Below are 18,374 nucleotides of genomic sequence, written 5' to 3'. Positions count from 1 at the left end.
CATTTATACAGCACTAAATCATAACAAATATTATTTCACAGCACTGTTAAAACCCAACTCAAAACACATTCACGAGTTCGCACTAACATATAATATGATTGAGCAATTAGTAAGCATATTTGGCGTGCTGTCGGGAGGGAGGGCTCCGAGCTCGGGATGGAGCCCGAACCCAGAGAACTCCCCCTCTATATATATATAGAGATGGATGCACCAAACATATACTACCGAAAGAAATGTGCACTTTAACGTCTGTCGTCTCACAAAATGAAGACATAAATACATGAACAACATCTCCAGAACTGCTCTGAGAGTCACTTCATGAGCATTTCACAGTTTCTTTTGAGTAAAACTATCCTCATATCATATACACACGCCAACCCATCAAAATAAAAGTTCTATTTAACTTGTCTTGAAGACATTGTGGCAGAAATACATTACTATTGTTCAGTACATGTAGGCCTATATAATACTACTACTAAAATGATTAAAACCTTATTTTTAAGGAATAATCATACAATATTTCTTCAGTGTTTTAATTGCAATATTAAATCATCTTCATTTGCCAAAAAATATAATGTAATTTTCATTAATTAAAAGATAAATTAAATTAATGTTTTATGCCTTAATTTGATAAACAGAAAAATGTAAATACACAACACAGAATTTCTGAGGGGGAAAAAAAAAATCATAAGGCTATTGTAAAAATACATTAAACTTGTTTTTATGCTTTCAAATAGTTAGACATATTAAAACTAGGGATGTGCGCTACGACTAATTTGACTGTCGTTTAAACGGAAGTTTTGTATCCGACTAGTCGACTAGTCTAAAAGCTAGAAACCCACAAAAAAATGGCAAAAAAAAGTGCGTGTCTATATAACAGCCTACACTTGAAGTACTTAAATCTTTGAATCACACTGTCAAATCCCTCAATTAATTCTGCTAAAAATAGGTCATGATTATGCCTTATGCTTGCCTCGCGTTATCATCATTTAATATTAGGCGGTCGTTTATACAGAAAAAAATAAAGAGCATACACTCAACAGAGCCCTGCACGGCCCTCAAATTTAGGCCCTAGCCCGGCCCTGGCCCGAGACGCTCAGGCTAGGCCCGGCCCACGTCCGACAGCTTATCAGAATTACCGACCCGAGCCCTTTTTTTTCCCCTTCTCCTAAAACAGTTTATACTACTGTTTCGGCTATTAAAATAGTTCAGTTTTGTGTATAATGGCAAAATTATTATACTTTGTTTAGTTTTTTTATTAAGTTAATTTAGAAAAACTTTGGGAGCAATTTTGTTCGTTAAATAGCCTATAAGTTTTTTTTTTTTTTTTTAAGTAACGACCAAGCGGCCAGCGGCATGAGCTGATCATAGCCTATGTTTGATCAATTTAGCCTTCTCATATCATCACGACTTGCCTAAAATAAAATCTATAGATATACTAAAACAGTTCAAGCATATAACAATGTTTAAACGTTAAACCTGCGCTATAATCATAATGTGCGCTAGCCTATATCTAAGTTTGTGCGGAGAGTAGAAGCTAAAGCACGCTCAGCAGGACATGGAGGCACCAGCAAACACTTGGATTGCTTTCAGTGGAAACAAATTAAAATAGCCTACGCCATAATTTTTTGTTTGTTTTTTTGATAAAGGTAAGAATAATACATCATTCGGAACTGTAAAGGGTCTACTTGTATTTGTGTGCACTCACAATACCAACAAAAGGTAGTTCTTTTATAAAACAATAAAACAAATAATGATGTGTTTTCTGCCGTCTTGAACAGGAGCGCTTCACAAAAATTAACCGAAGCTGAGCGAATACATGCCTCACAGACATGATAAATATATCTATAGAAAGCTTTAAATTATCACTTAACGAAATAAAAAAATTGAAAACAAAAACTCTTTTATTATAATCTTAATCATAATCAATAAAGATGCATTTCTCTCTAAAGGCGAGTCAGGATCAGCAACTTCATCCTTGCGACACAGACTCAGAAAACATTAGTTTATTAGTAAATAGTTCAAACATCTCCTTACTATTTCCCGCAGACACATTCATGGTTATGTTTGCTGGGGTTTTGCAGCAAGCTTTAGCCTATTGTGTGCATTTGAACGCAGAACTATTCCGCTGCTGCTGCTGCGGGACACTAAACACCATCGAGCTGCTCTCAGTCGTGTGGTCTCCTGTTGTTTCCACCAGCGCAGTGATTTTTTTTTTTTCATCACTAATCGATAGATGTCTACAATATAAAAATAATTTTTCAGCCCGGGCTGAAATGCAGGGCTCTAACACTCAACATAAACTGGTGCATAACTTATTTATTCAGATCAGCTGGAGCAATGCAGAAATGGAAAATCAATCAAATGGCTGAATGTGACGATTAAACTTCAAAAGGCTATGATTTCATGAAATAAACATGAAATCAAAGTCCAGTGCTGCGCTGCTTTGTGTTCTGTCTTTACTGGGAAAACCGTTATATTTCAGCCAAACGCCTCACCTGATGTCAAGTCACCTTTATTTATATAGCGCTTTTAACAATACAGATTGTGTCAAAGCACTTATTGTTTGATTAGAATTAGAGCTAAATTTTGCAGGACAGTCGATCGCCAGGAACAGGGTTTGGCACCCCTAATACTGTTGGTGGACGAACAGATTAAATCATTGTAATATTGATTCTGTAACAGTTAATTCTAAGATCTGATCTAAATATTCATAATTAATTGTAACCAGTTATTATTAATTATAAATATTTCCCTTTTGAGCTAATTTGCTACAGCTCCATTGTTTTTACAATGTTATAGAATCCTTAAAGTCTGTGTAAAGGCAATTCAGAAAATTGTTTCTAAAAACAATGAATGTTTTAAATGTGTTGCTGAAAACACATTACAAAGACTTTGAACTACAGTATGTAGTAGCTTACTGAATTGTAGAGTTAGGTAGTTAAACAGTTTTTCACCTTTTTTGTATTCAGGATTTTTTGGGCGGGCCTGAAATTATGTATCGACTGGAGCCACTGTGCATGACCTCTCCCTTGACACTATAATAACGAGAGCAAATTAGCATGAGTTTCTGTCATTACCGTTAGTTACTACAGCCTACAGTTTGCTAGCTAGCTAAGCCTTGTACCTCACGTAAATGCATATTGCTAATATAGGCCTATGGCTGTATAAATCCAATTAAGCTTATAGAGGGAGCATTCAGGTTGTAGCGGTATTTGACAGTTGAGAGAGACGGCAGCTTTCCCGTAAGCGGGTGTGGTTTCAGTGCCAGCGGACACGCCCCCAGCATTTGAGAGCAGAGAATACTGCTTATTGTTTACAAGATTTTTATAATTTATTTTATTTACTTGTTTTTTTTTTTCGAATTTGGCTGGGTGGTTAATAACGCATTTTTCTTTGTTGTGATTAACTCAGAACACATTTAATATTGCTTTATACAGCCTTTAATTTTCTACAACACTGAGAGGATGTGTATCTTTGCAAAGTTTTGTCTTTGCATGGGTTTTGGTCAGTTGTTTGCTGTTTCATCAGAATTGGGCCTTATTTACTGTGCTCTCGGATTTGTTGTTTTTTCCCCAGAGTATTTGATTTTGGTATATTTTGTCGATCAGCATGTCTCTTGTCGATCTTCTTGGTGCCGCCTTTACTGTGGAAGCCGAAATGAGTCTATATTTCAGCTCTGTTCGCTGTGGGGGCCAGTAGCTATAGGCCTAACTCTTTTGTCCTCCATCATGGCAATGTTATTAGTTAGCTAGTAGTGCTAGAAATCATGGTGCACTATCAACGTTTATTGTATTAATACAGTGAAGACTATTTAAAGTTATTGTATTTGATTACTTTTAGTTTCTGTAATAATTCTGCTGCTGGACAGACCTTCCTGAAAAGTATTGTTAACTTTATTTGTGTCTTTGTTCCGTTTTATTTATTTGTCTTATTATGGTAATTAATTTCTTTGTGATTTTATTATTGACTGTTTATTTTTCCTTTTAATAAGGTTTTTCTTACATTACAGGCTAGTATTAGTTTTTTTTTTCTTTTTTTTTTCTGTGATCTCCAGATTTGTCGAGGTATCTATAAATTTGGCATCATAACAACCTTGATTCCAGCATAAAAAATTTTGGTTGCCAGCCCAAGGGTGTCTTTCCCCTGTTCTAGTTTTTCTTTTCCAGTCATGCTTCTCTCATATTCTGTGTCATGTGAGTTGCGCATATTTTTGGGCCACTAAACTAAAGTAATTTGTTTGTGAATTGGGCCGCTAGTTTTGCTGTTTTTTTTGTTTTTGTGTGCAGTCCACATGAACTTGAAGGACATGTTTTCTTAGTATTATTAACAAGCTTCAAGCTTATAAATTATTATGATTGTCAGTGCTAATGGTGAAAATGAGATTCAAAACATTTTGTGATCATATCACTGAAAATTTGTACAGGTGCAGTCAAATATAAATGTGACCACATGATGTTTGTAGTGGAATTGCAGGACAGGCATGGAAGGCAGTGAAGCACAGCATGCTTACCCACTCACTTAACATGAGATGTTTCGCTGTGTTGTACCAAACAAGCAGATTATTACTGAAATCGCAGTTACTCTTTCTATCCTTTTTCTATTGTATTCTGTCCCATTTGTTCCTAAGCTACGTAACATTTTACTGAAAAAGTTTAGCATAGTGATATAGACTACAAAGAGAGGTGGTGTGTGTGTGTGTAAGGGTGTTCTTTTTTTGTGTAGGGAAAGAGTAAAATAAATAAAATCATTGTTGTAGACACTAATAAAATGGGTAAGTGAAATGATAAAATAACTGTAATATTCGTAATGTTTTTAGGGTATTTTCAATGTAATAGCCATGCAAATAAAACATGGTTTACTCTGTCATAACTTGTAATGGTATACAGGTAGTAAAAAGCCATGTAATGTCTGTATCATGTCTCTATTTACTCTTTTTGTTACTTAAAGATAAGAAATATCACCTCAAAAAGCCGCCGTTAGATGCCATAATGTGTAACACTAAAATTGAGGCCTTTGTGTCAGATTTCTTAGTGAATGAGTGATTTAAGGAGTGCGTTTGTGTGAGGTGTGTCTCAGTGTAGGTTCAAGAGAATGCAAGTAGTGGAAACACTCCTTTATGTACTGAATGACACCGCTTCCTGTGTAAGGTGACTGCAGGCCCTGCCCATGAAAGGTTAAGCACTATATGATGGCTCTGTGTGAGCCTCGCACAGAACTCTCCAGCCTGCAGTCTTTCCACAGAGGGAAGAACAAAGAGAGCGGTAAGACCTGCTCTGAGCCGGGGAATCTTTTAATATTTTACTCAGAACATGTAAAAAGCTGTTTTGTGTTGAACCCTGCTGTGTTTATCGTAGTTTTTGAGTGTGCGTGTGCATACGTGTTGGGTTTCTCTTTCTCTCTCCCTCTCTCTTTTTTTTTTTTTTTTTAAGCGTGTTGTGTCTGATGCAAACTGGAACATTTAGAGCTGGGATCCATTCCAAAGCCTCTGGGTGTGTCAGACAAAGTTGAATGTTTTCAGCTGTTCCTCCTTCAGTATTTCTTTTCCTCATTCTGTCCTGTGGAAAGTCAAACCTTTGCAAATTCTAATGAGTGCTCTGTATCACAGTCTAGAGGCATTACCCCTCATCTCAACCTTCACATCCACACCTCAGAGGAGTTTATGGGAATTTAAGACATTTTGCTCATTATTGGATTGCTACTGACAAACATTTCTGGATTTGTGGATCAAACAAATGACTGCCTTAAGGTAATTACTCTTTCCAAACATCAATGTGCGTGTGTCTCCAAGTTTATTGCCTGATGCGTCCTCTAAAGCTTGGTTCTTGTGGTTGCTGCTATAGTAGTCTCAGCCTAAGACGTCACGCCCACGGAACGTTGGCTAAACGTCTGATGCATATGGCACACTTTTCTGGAAACACTTCAGGAATGTCAAAGTCGTCATCTGAATGGTTGAATTAAACCGGATTTCCTGGAGACACGAGTGTCGTGTTAATTTTCGGTCTGCCGGGAAACAAAGATGCCGTGGCGCCAAACCCCCTCACGAAAGAAGAAAGCCGTCGGGTTTACAAATGTGACGTCAAACGCTTATCAGGGTCAACTAAACGCTGGATTTTCAAAAGTGTGTGAAATATTTAAAGTTTGTGGCATAGAATCTTTAAAATACATCCGATAGTTTCACACACTGGTTTGCTATTGTGGCGTCATTTCCACGCCCCCGAAACGTGATGTTAAACGAAACTAACTATGATTGGTTGTTTGACATGTCGGTCAAACGGCCTCATGGGCCTCATTTCGTTGGCCTTAGCCAACGAAAGCGGCCATCTATTCCAGACCTTCAGCCGTCAGTCTGAAGGTCTGGCTATGCGAGACTACTGCTATAGTAATGCTGGTTCTCTGGACATGTGACAGTTCAGTAGAAAAGAATAGGCCTATAACATTTTCTCCTAACTACTGACTTTTTTATTTATTTGTTATTCTATTTTATTGAAGTTGGAAAATGGATTGACTTTGTGTAAGGAGAGATGAAAGGCAAAAGCTCACTACAAATATTATAATGTTTCACTTTTATATGGCAAAGTCAATATGCTATTTGAGAGAAGCAGTTAAGCATTGTGTGCCTGTGGGAATGTTTTTTGAAGGACCCGTTTAAAAAGCGTTGAGTTCAGATGCAATTTTATGACCGGATACCATAAATGCTCATGGCTAATAGTTGACTGATATGATTTCTTTGGCTAATAGGCTATATTTTTTATAGCTATTATGCAGCTATTTAAAAAAAAAAAAAAAAAACACTTTAGATTAATACTTTAGATAGCATCTTATTCTATATCATTACTATTTTTCCACAAGTAAAGAAGTAATTATATTATAACCAACAGGGCTCTCATTCCAGTCTCTGCACACTTGGAATCATACTTTTTTTAAAGGCCGGGACACACTGCACAATTTTTTTGGCTGTCCCAGACAAAAGACTGGCATCGTGAAACAATCGTGGCGATTTCTGTGATCGTGTCTCCTAATCGTTGCTCTTATGTCGTACAGTGAGAGAGGTTCAAAGATGGCTGTTGTCACGATCTTGCGACCAAAGATAGCCTACGATCATTTTCTGACAGTGTCAGAAATTCAGCATGATCATCGCACAGTGTTTGCTGCTTCGACCCACGTTTACTGACCAGCCAATGCAACATGAAATCAACGCGACATGGCGCTAAAACATAAAACTGCTTACCTCAAACTCTTTTAACTTCCTCTTCCACCTCTTCCTCTTTTTTTCGGCACACTACAACTTCCAAAGTGTGCTTCGTTTACCACTATCACATGCTAATTACGTTTAATTCTTCAATACTAACTTGAGTCGTAACGTTACAAGTCAATAGATGTCATCATCGCACAGTCTACATGCATGTCATACCCAAGTTTATAAGATCCATGTCGCACAGTGTGATTTGTAATGATCTTTTACTAAATATAATGCTAAAATCATGCAGTCTGTAGAAAGCTTAAAAGACCAGGCAACGGAGTGAATATGACATTAATATGACATAACGGTCAACTGAATATAGTGCAGCATTGTTTGAAATCAAGGATTTAAAGTTTGTCACTTGTGTGTGTCCAGTAACAGCAGAACTTTCTTGTTTGCATCTAACTGACCTTACAACAGAGGTTACTTAAAAGTGCACTAAGCGATTTTTCAACGTTATTCACCTGTCAAAAAGAAACAATGCAACCTCGGCGTCCGATTTGAGCCCTTCCCACTCCTTGAGTTCTCTCCACCGATGGAAAGCTGCTCCGATATTTACGCGGGTTCTACCTCTTGCCTGATCCTAACCCTTCTATGTAATGTTTTGTTCCTCCGATATTCCTCTTTTTTTTTTTTTTTTTTTTTAAATCTTCTAGTTCTCTCTCTATCTATAGTCGATCTGCTAATGTCTGTCTTGTACACTCAAATTGAGCGCTGTATCATTACAAGACGCACCCCTTACTGCTGATTGGCTGCAAGCGTGTTTTGGGACATGGTCCGACACTGCGGTCACCACGGCCACTGCTTTTCAGGGGCTGGTTCTCTATCTGTGGTCCTCAAACAAAAGGATGTTGCGAGTTGCATGGCTTCCTGGCCTACCTGATGATTTTGGAATAGATTATTTTAAAACTGTTATCATAGTTTGTTACTGTGCAAACATTAGAAAGCCCAAGCTTTTGTATCAGGTTATGTTTAAAGACTAAGGCCTGACTTCACTGACAGGGCTTAGGTTAAGCCAGGATTAGGCCATAGTTAATTTAGGACATTTAAGTATCTTTTATAAACGTGCCTTAGAAAAAAAATATAATAATTACTGGTGTGCATTTTAAACAATGGCGCTAAAATATTTTTAAGATATGTCAGTTCAAGATTCTTTCAGTTAAAACAGCCCAGCAGATGTGCATTTTAGTCTGGGACTTAGCGTAAATCTGGTCTGTGAAATCTGGGGCATATACAATAGTAGAAGATGAGAAAAGAAGGGGAATTCTACCTAAGTGTCAAGAAGTCAGACAGTCATAACATCATAAACATTTACATTAATGCACAGAAGAAAAAACAAGTGTAATAGATGCTTTGCTGATGCAAATGGGTAAATTGTGTTTGTGTTTCTATAAAAGTAATCCGCTTGTTAAGTCTGATGTCACGTCACCACTTCTGGGTCCAAACGCTCTATAAGATGCCACAAGAAAGCAGCAAACGGTGCAAATATGCACGTTCCAAGATCGACAAACACTGATTCAACATGTTCAATCGGTGATAACAAGTGCCGACCAATGCCAACAGGCACCAACAGGGCTAACACACTGATAAGACAGAACCTGATGAATGTGTCTGTCGGTGCAGTGTGAATTGGCCTTTACAAAGGCATATGGTCTGTGTTTCTGACTACCTCCATATGTGGTTTCCTGTTTCCACCTGTATCTGCTGACCACTTCTGATCCAATAACAAAAAATGCATGTTAGTGCCAGGTGTAGACTTGTAAACTGCTATATATATATATATATATATATATATATATATATATATATATATATATATATATATATATATATAAAATGCTGAATATAATATGCAAAATGCACTAGGACAATTGTCTTGACAGTTGGTCTTGAACATGGCAAATGTCTGATTTTACTAGAAAATTTAAATAGGGCCATTTATTTTACTAAATAGTCATGCACTGCCATTAAATCATTATTTTAAAGATATCTGAAAATAAGTGACAGCTTTTTAAACTGTACAATATTTAAAACTTTTTAATGTATGTAATCTGACAGAGCATATATGTCTAACATAATTCTGCTTAACTTGTGTGTTTAACTGATGTCTTAGAAGTCAGAACTATTAAGGTAGAATGATGCTTAAAAGATTTGTATACGCAGGGTAAGAGATGTGAAAGCCTGCATAAGACTGTAAGCATAAATTAAATTAGCATGCGCAAGAGAAGCTTTGTAAAGGTGTAAACCGCATTTCAAGTGCAAGAAAAAAATATTTGCTGCGCTTGACTGTTGTTCGTAAGTGTAATTCATGTCTTGTGAAACTGCAGCTTCATGCTAATGCAAAATGTGATCTGCATTCTTCTGACTTCCATTAGCTATTCTGCGCTTACACTTTTGGCACGTTTTTTTTTTTCCATAATACAGTCAAACGCACTGCAAGCCAGTGAACAGTGATTTGCAAGTGTAAACAACAGTTTAAAGAACTGCAACCAATCTGTATGTGTAAAAAAACAAACAGTGTCAAATGTCTAAATGACTTGTGTATGTAGGGCAAAAAATTCCCGAAATAATCTGATGTACAGCTCTGTCTTTCTTTTATCTGCGCTTACAGTTTTGGCACGATGGGCTCTATGCACGGGACATAGCCTACATATTTCCGGTTAAATCTCTGGCCGCTTACAAACTTCTGGTCTATATTCAACCATAGCGTGAATGTGTTATCAGCCGCAGTCTTTTGTCAGTGAACAATTAATATAAACTAATATTTATTACTTGTATTGTTAGAATATATAACAGAGTAAGTATACCATTGTAATATAATACAAAGCTTATTTAACAAAGAGTTCATAAAGTTTAAACATCCATGAGGGTGGTTTGTCCTGTTATTGCTGTGCCCCATTTTGTCCCAGCAACATCCCCTGAATGAAGAAAATCGCAATAAGTGGTTCTACGTCAGGTAAGACCTAACAATTTACTATATTACCGAGCACATTGTAAACTTCTTCTGTGGGTCTGGGCAATACATGTTAACTAGTTATTAGATGATTCACTTATTAAAAAAAAAAAAAAGTCATTGCATTACAACCATACATTTTTAAAGTAAGCTTCAGGTTCAGTGTAGACAAACTAACTTGTGTTGTTATTAGATTTTGTGGTGTGTATATTCTGAAAACATTTTTTGCCTCCCATCTAGATTTGTGATCTACACCCAATGGACTTTTGGAGACTTGGTGAACCTGCATCCCACAACATGGTTTTTGTGACCAGAGCAAGGGACAGCTATAACGAGGAATAAATTTGGAATAACAAGCAATGCAATGGTAAATATTGATGTTGTATTGTTTGTGACAGAGATAGAAAATAAATGTTATTTATATTTATTTTTCTCTTTTGATGCACACATTACATGCATCAATAATCATAATTATTTAAAATTTATTTTGATGGTGTCATTTTCTGCAGCCCATCGATAAGTTCTTCGTCTTCATGGTCCACCTTTCAGTTGGTCTTCCACAGAGAGACCTGGCCTCACACAAAACACTTTAATGGGTTTTTATTCATACAAGCTGTTATATAAAATTTAAATTGAATGTAATGTAAATGTGTGTGTATATCTATATATGTGTTTGTGTGTGTGTATATATAACTTCAATACTGTTTCTTGCTCACCGGTGTAATCTAATGTAAATATAATAAACATTGATACCATGTAGATATAAGTAACTTTGATAGTGTAATGTTTATGTAAAATACTAATACATTAAATATTAATAACTGTGCTAGTGTAATGGTCTTTTTTTTAACACTTCTACCACTTGAAGGACTGATAGGTTAGGCAGCTCAATGGTGACACCAAAGTGTTCTCCTGAGAAAAAAAAACAAACAAAGGTACAGGGTAAATTGACCATAAAAATGTTGCATACACCATGAACAGTACCATAGTCTGCTTGTCTTCAGCAATCTGTTTGCTGGCTTTCTTGTGCATCATCTTTAGAAGAGGCTTCCTTCTGGGACGACAGCCATGCAGACCAATTTGATACAGTGTGCGGCCTATGGTCTGAGCACTGACAGGCTGAGCCCCCCACCCCTTCAACTCTGCAGCAATGCTGGCAGCACTCATACGTCTATTTCCCAAACACAACCTCAGGATATGACGCTGAGCATGTGCACTCAACTTCTTTGGTCGACCATGGTGAGGCCTGTTCTGAGTGGAGCCTGTCCTGTTAAACCGCTGTATGGTCTTGGCCACCGTGCTGCAGCTCAGTTTCAGGGTCTTGGCAATCTTCTTATAGCCTACGCCATCTTTATGTAGAGCAACAATTATTTTTTTCAGATCCTCAGAGAGTTCTTTGCCTTTGAGGTGCCATGTTGAACTTCCAGTGACCAGTATGAGAGAGTGAGAGCACCAAATTTAACACACCTGCTCCCCATTCACACCTGAGACCTTGTAACACTAACGAGTCACATGACACCGGGGAGAGAAAATGGCTTATTGGGCCCAATTTGGACAGTTTCACTTAGGGGTGTACTCACTTTTGTGGCCAGCGGTTTAAACATTAATGGCTGTGTGTTGAGTTATTTTGAGGGGACAGCACATTTACACTGCTATACAAGCTGTACACTCACTACTTTACATTGTAGCAAAGTGTAATTTCTTCAGTGTTGTCACATGATATAATAAAATATTTACAAAAATGTGAGGGGTGTACTCACTTCTGTGAGATACTCTTAAGTATAAACTGTCAGAATTAAGGTGTATTACGATATATGGCAATCTAAAAATAGGTACAGTACTTTAAATACTTAAATATCAATTGAAGATGTTCATCACAGCAAACACCTATCTGTCAGAGCCACATGACAGATGCAAACAACCTTGGATTAACTTTCCAGGAGCTCTGTTGTTATTGCTACTATTTCTTAGGAGTCATACAACTTAAAGTGAATGGCGTTTAAAGCTAAATTCTGTTTTAAGCGCTGATCAAATCGACGCAAAAGTCATGCAGCGTTATCCAGCCTTATTAACGTTAGCTAGATTTGCTAGAAGACGATAGCACAATACTCACCCTAATGTTGTCGATGTAACTTGAAACTCTTTAAAATGCCTTTCTCCATTTTGATATGACAGCTGGCAGACTCGCAATGCGATGGACAGCATTTACAATAATTCAGGGAAGTTCTTGTAAACTGCAAAGTCGTCATCTCCTCGCTCATTTTGAAAGCTCTTCGTTAAGAACAATGGCTTCCGGCGCAGCACCGGATGTAAGTAAGGGTGCTTAGGAAATATGCGGAAGTGACCGTGCATAGAGCCCATTCTCTCACTCGCTGAGTTTTGCAAGCGTGAGGGGAGGGCGAGTCCACCTTCTTTTTGTAGCCAATCAAATGAGGCTCTCGCTGACTCTCCATTTACTCTTATCTGATTGGTTCAATAAACACGTCATACGCCAAGACATTTATCTACATTTATGCTGCCTTCGTGTGCTATCAGAATTATCGTAATTAGGCAAGTCGTATTTACTACTGGGAAATTCGGAAATAATGCTGCCTTCACGCCATGTCGTAATTACCATAATTTTGAGAAGACAACAGGTGATGTTCTACTATGAGCTGTTCATGTCCTCGGACTCGTAATTATGCTTTTCTTTTTCAACACTATCAATGCCTAAACAGAAGGTGTGTTCGACTTGAAGCGGCGCTGTGCAGAATGATTAGTGTATGACACTAAGTACTGCGAGAGCGATTCGAAAGCATAAGGATCTATCTGCTCTCTTATCGCTCTCGCGGTACTTTGATGTCATACACTGATCATTCTGTGCAGGGCCGCTTCAAGTTGAACACACCTAGAGCCTGCGGTGGTCAGGTGGTACAAGTCGCGCTCCGAAAACTCCCAGTTCTCAAGTTGTAATTATGAAGTCTACGAGGATGTGAACGCTTTTTACAAGTTGGAATCTCGTAATTGAAATTCTGATATGGCGTGAACGTACCTTAATTTTGATACCAGAGTTTCCAAGTTGGACGGGTCATAAACTTTAAACATGGTGGAGGGCACACCCATTGCTGCTGTCAATGCTGTTCTCACAACAACTACATCCCTTTGTCTTGTTGCTAAAGTAGTGTACTTATAGGCTAGATATGAACGATCATTCAAACCATATTGCATGTTTTATAAGCAGTGAAATAAGCATGTATTTGACCGAAATTCCAGAATTGTCAGCAAACTGCATGTATAGCGCGGTGAATGTTTATATGATTGTCAAACAATGGGATGCTACATTTTATTCTTTCCGACAATAAAGCACTTGAATACGACAAGCTCGTAATCACGACTTCATAAGTGGGAAATAGGAAATTTACCATAGCACGTGAAGGCAGCATTAGTTCAGGAACGTTCTCAGTGTCGGAATGGTTCTTTTAACATACAGTAAAAATAAATAAATACCAACTTAATTAAAACATGATATTGTATAAGTTGTGTTCCTTTAGGCTAGACTCCCATGTGTTCATACTGAATTGCGAGCTGGTGTTAACGTTATTTGGTTTGGTTTGGCTTTCCATTGAAATGTCCTAATCTGCTTACACCACTGATGTTAAACTTTATAATCAAAATGAGGTTATTGGTTAGTGACAATGCTCAACACTATGTTATCAGAGTGCTATACTTTGTAAAACCTTTTTTACTATGCCAATAAAGCTAATTAAATCTGAATTTGTCAATTTTCAGACCATGTCTCTGTTTATGATATTGAACACTCAATTGTATATTTTGAAATTTCAGTACTGATTCTGATTACTATCATGTGACCGATCAACCTATTATATGAAGCAAGAATGAGTAACAAAATGCTTTCTTTGTGTCCAGATATGACTAATGCAAAAACTTTGATAAATATGTATTTAATAATGTCTAAATATATCATCCAAATTTAAGTAAATAGTTGTTTATATATAGAGAGCTAAACTGCCATCTCGTGATTACACGATGTTATTACAGATGATAAATGGTGAATAAGTTGGAGATTAATATTTTAGTATATATTTTAAGATACTACACAGCTCGAAATTCAGTATGAACACACACACATTAGGCTATGTGTTCAGTATGAACACAGCCTAATGGTACACACAACTTATAAAATATAATGTTTAAAGTTGGTATTTATTTATTTATTTATTACTGTCTGTGCACGTTAAAAGTATCATTCCGGCAGCGAGAACGTTACTGAACTAAATGAAGATAAATGTCTTGGCGTATGACGTGTTTATTGAACCAATCAGATAAGAGTAAATGGAGTGTCAGCGAGAGCCTCATTTGATTAGCTACAAAAAGAAGGTGGACCGGCCCTCCCCTCACGCTTGCAAAACTCGGCGAGTGAGAGAATCGTGACAAAACTGTAAGCGCAGATAAAAGATAGACTGAGCTGTACATATCGGATTATTTCGGGAACATTAGTTTTTGTACTACATACACAAGTCATTTAGACATTTGACACAGTTTGTTTTTTTTAAACATACAGATTGGTTCTACGCAGTCAATCCGTTTTGCAGTTCTTTAAACTGTTGTTTACCCTTGCAAATCACTGTTCACAGGCTTGCAGTGCTTTTGACCGTATTTTGGCGAAAAAAACGTGCCAAAAGTATAAATGCGGAAAAATGGAAGTCAGAAGAATGCAGATCATATTTATTTTGCATTAGCATGAAGCTGCAGTTTCACAATACATGAATTACACTTACAAACAACAGTCAATGCTGCAAATATTTTTTTTTTTTTGCGCTTGAAATGCGATTTTAATTTACGCTTACAAAGAGAGATGAGAGATGCGTTTAAAAAAAACTTTGCGAAATTTCCTGTCTACAGCCTGTTTCCATCCAACTGGCCTTTTACGGATAAAATGGTGTGCGTCATGACGTCATCCCTAAAAAAAAGAATTGTCTCATAAGTTTCGGTGTATCGCAAAAAAATGTTGTCCTTGAGCTGTTTCCATAAATAATTTATCCTATTGCATAAATTATAGGCTAGGCTAGCTGTTCTTCATCCATTTGAAACAAAAAAAAGCCTATATTAAATTGTATAGGCCTACATAAAATAATTTGTCATGAGGTTTTTTTTTGTTTTTTTTTTTGTACTTTGTTTATAGACTCGATAGATAGGTCACTGTTGATAATCAAGCAATGATCATAAACAGTTGCAGTTGTATTATTATACTCTGTCTTGCTCAGTTGGGGACACTTAATTTCTAGCGATTATCGTGAATTTGATTTCACAGATACTATTTAAACTAAACTGAGCTAGACAATGACATCTCTGAATTCAATAATGAAATGCCTTTAACTGAAAATTGAATGTTTAATCTTATTACTATACATTACTGACACTCTATCCTCCAATTTGATACTGTTAAGTGCTTTGACACAATCTGTATTGTTAAAAGCGCTATATAAATAAAGGTGACTTGACTTGACTTATTATAATTTTTCTGATTAACGTTTATAGGAAATAGGAATGTTCATTCCGGTTATTTTATTTCTCCTAACCGACGGTCGTTAAGCCATATTAACCATTAACCGACAAGATTATGTTAAATTACAATTAAATTAAATTTAAATTGATAGGTGGCTTGACCCATTACAAATACCTAAATTTGTTTTCCAGGGATTAATTTTATACACGCAAAAAGCAGCATAAACATTAATGTTTATTTCACGCACCTGCAGCGCTTCTGCGAACGGAGAAAAAGGAACCGGCCCATATGCAAAAAATATTTTTCTAAATAATTAATGAATTAACAAAACGAAAGAAACAAAACTGCAGCAATTAGCAGCCTATATGCAGAATTTCGGCTAATTTTTGTGATGCACTCTTGAGAAAGCGGCAGTTTTCCTTTATTTCACAGAAGTATGTTTTTTATTGTGAATGTACACAAATAAAATAAATATTTTGAATAGTCTTGAATAATGTCTTACCCTTATATGACCACAAATGAAGGACTAGGCTAGTGCAAGTTGTTTCCACTTTTACAAAACACAAGTGATCGTGCCGGCGCCTCACGCGCAGTTAAGCATAGCCTATTGACTCCACAACGCAGCCTGTTCATGTCATAATAAAATACAGTCAGCCAAAAATATTGAAGAAACACGAAAAAAAAAGTTTATTTCCCCTCACTCCACAACAAATCATTTAAATTTAATGGTAGAAAGAACTCAGAACAAAGCAAGAATAAAAATATAAGAAGGCAAAATGAATTAATTTAAACTTTTGTACTTCACGTTCGTGTAAAACAAAATGTGCTTGGCATAATATCACGGGGTTATGGTGGTCAAGCTGAAAGGCACGGACTACAGGCTATTTAAACTGAACAGTGCACTGTAAAAAAATTAATAATAATGTAAACGTAGGCTAGCTTACTAACACCAAATTAAAATAAGTATGTTTGAGAGGTAACACGTCTTTTTCTTACCATGTATAAAATAATTTTAGATACAATTTAATAATATAAATGTTTTAATGCGCTTTTGAACTACAGGGAAACGGTGCTTTAACGTGAGCAACACCATGAACACGGACGCTGCCTATAGGCTAATTCTGTCATGTGACACCACATTTATTTGCGTTAAAGCCCCTTTTCTCGACAAAAAGTGTTTCCAAACTAATTTTTGCGACATTTGAAGTATCGATAGGGAATTTATGCGCTAAAGTTAAATGGAGAAAGATTTTGTCGACACATGATTAATTTAATCGATAGTTGGCATTTCCATCAGTTAAATCGTAAATATATAAAAATTTTAAAAAGCACTAAATTTTTCCGCAAAAAAATCCTTGAATGGAAACCTGGTTAGTGTCATGTATGCTTTCACAACTGTTACCCTGCGCATGCAAATCTTTTAGGCACCGTGCTACCTTCATACAGAACTTCCTATTAACTACTTTGTTTAATTTTTAATTCATTCATTTATTTTGGCATGTGGCATGATTGTATCGTTACTCCCCGGTTCATGAATTACAGACATTCAGACATTTTATTATAGTCATTTTTGAGCTTCTGCTCTAATCTGTAGAGTGCAAAAGCCATAGCTACAGTTAATTTATAATGCCACGGTTTTATTTATTTATTTATTTATTTATTTATTTATTTATACCATGTGATGGAATGGTGAGAGTAGCATCTCTATAAAAATCCATTGTTTAATTTTAAATTAATATTTACACCAAATATTTGTTGACAGGAGGAATGCCAACTCCGAAGCCAAGCCCAGGCTCACAGGAAGGTGCTGTGCCATCGCTTCACAGCATGGGGTCGGACAGCACTGCCACCAATATCCTGGCTTCTGTCAAAGAACAGGTAAGAACCTACTTCACACACATTAGTTTTTTTGTTATTGTTGTTTTTGTCCACACAACTATAGTCAAGGGTAACCAAAACTGTCTTTCACAGAAGCAAGAACGTCGTGAAGAGTTTGGAATGATAAATGAGAGTAAGTAAATAATGAGAGAATTTAAATTTTGGGGTGAACTATCGTATAGTGCTGAAATGTCTTCTAGACAGAAAAACATTTACTTAAAGATGTTTTGTGCTATAGTGTACTTCTTCGAGCAACATTATTCTATTGCGATTTTTCCAGATTTGTACAGTTTTCTGTATTTGTCAGACCTGAGAAGTCACATGCATCTCAAAATGGCCTTAAAATCCAAATCCAACCCAAAAATTATTCTCTGGTCATTTACTCACTCCCATGGCATTCCAGGTGTAAATAACTTTATAACTTTATTTCTTCTGTGGAACACAAATAGAGATTTTTAGAAAAAATAATTCATCTCTGTGAGTCCACACAAAATGAACTTGACTTTAAAGACCAAAGATGAAAATTTGCTGAAAATTTACTCTCCATCAGGCTATCTGAGATATAGATGAGTTGGTTCTTTTTGAACAGATTTGGAGAAATGTAGCTTTAAATCACTTGATCGCCAGTTGATCCTCTGCAGTGAATGGGTGCCGTCAGAATGAGAGTCCAAACATCTGATTTAAAAAAAAAATCCACAAATAACCCTCATGACTCCAGTTAATCAATTAATGTCTTGTGAAGCAAAAAGCTGTCTGTAATAAACAAATCCATCAAGATGAACTTTAAACTGGCT

General features: G+C 36.5%; 1 protein-coding gene across 7 annotated transcripts in view; it reads left to right on the top strand.

Annotated features, from left to right (window-relative positions):
- Window positions 1–18,374, top strand: part of LOC306875787 (plakophilin-4-like) — a 121,804-nt gene that overhangs the window by 8,878 nt on the left and 94,552 nt on the right. For 4 of the 7 annotated variants that reach the window (XR_013784770.1, XM_079426518.1, XM_079426513.1 and 1 more), the window contains exon 2: window positions 17,465–17,580. Coding sequence is in view for 5 of the 7 variants with exons in the window: in XM_079426513.1 (XP_079282639.1) it covers window positions 17,470–17,580 (111 nt within the window). In the remaining 2 variants the exon portion in view is untranslated. Of the gene's footprint in view, window positions 1–5,152; window positions 5,265–5,608; window positions 5,750–17,464; window positions 17,581–17,673; window positions 17,714–18,374 lie in introns of those variants that run through there. The other 3 variants (XM_079426517.1, XM_079426514.1, XM_079426515.1) reach the window with 3 other exon arrangements.

The sequence above is a fragment of the Barbus barbus genome (genome assembly GCF_936440315.1).
Source record: "Barbus barbus genome assembly, chromosome: 10".
Classification (NCBI taxonomy): Eukaryota; Metazoa; Chordata; class Actinopteri; order Cypriniformes; family Cyprinidae; genus Barbus; species Barbus barbus.
The sequence above is the reverse complement of the archived record's forward strand: the minus strand, read 5'-3'. Positions and strand labels throughout refer to the sequence as shown.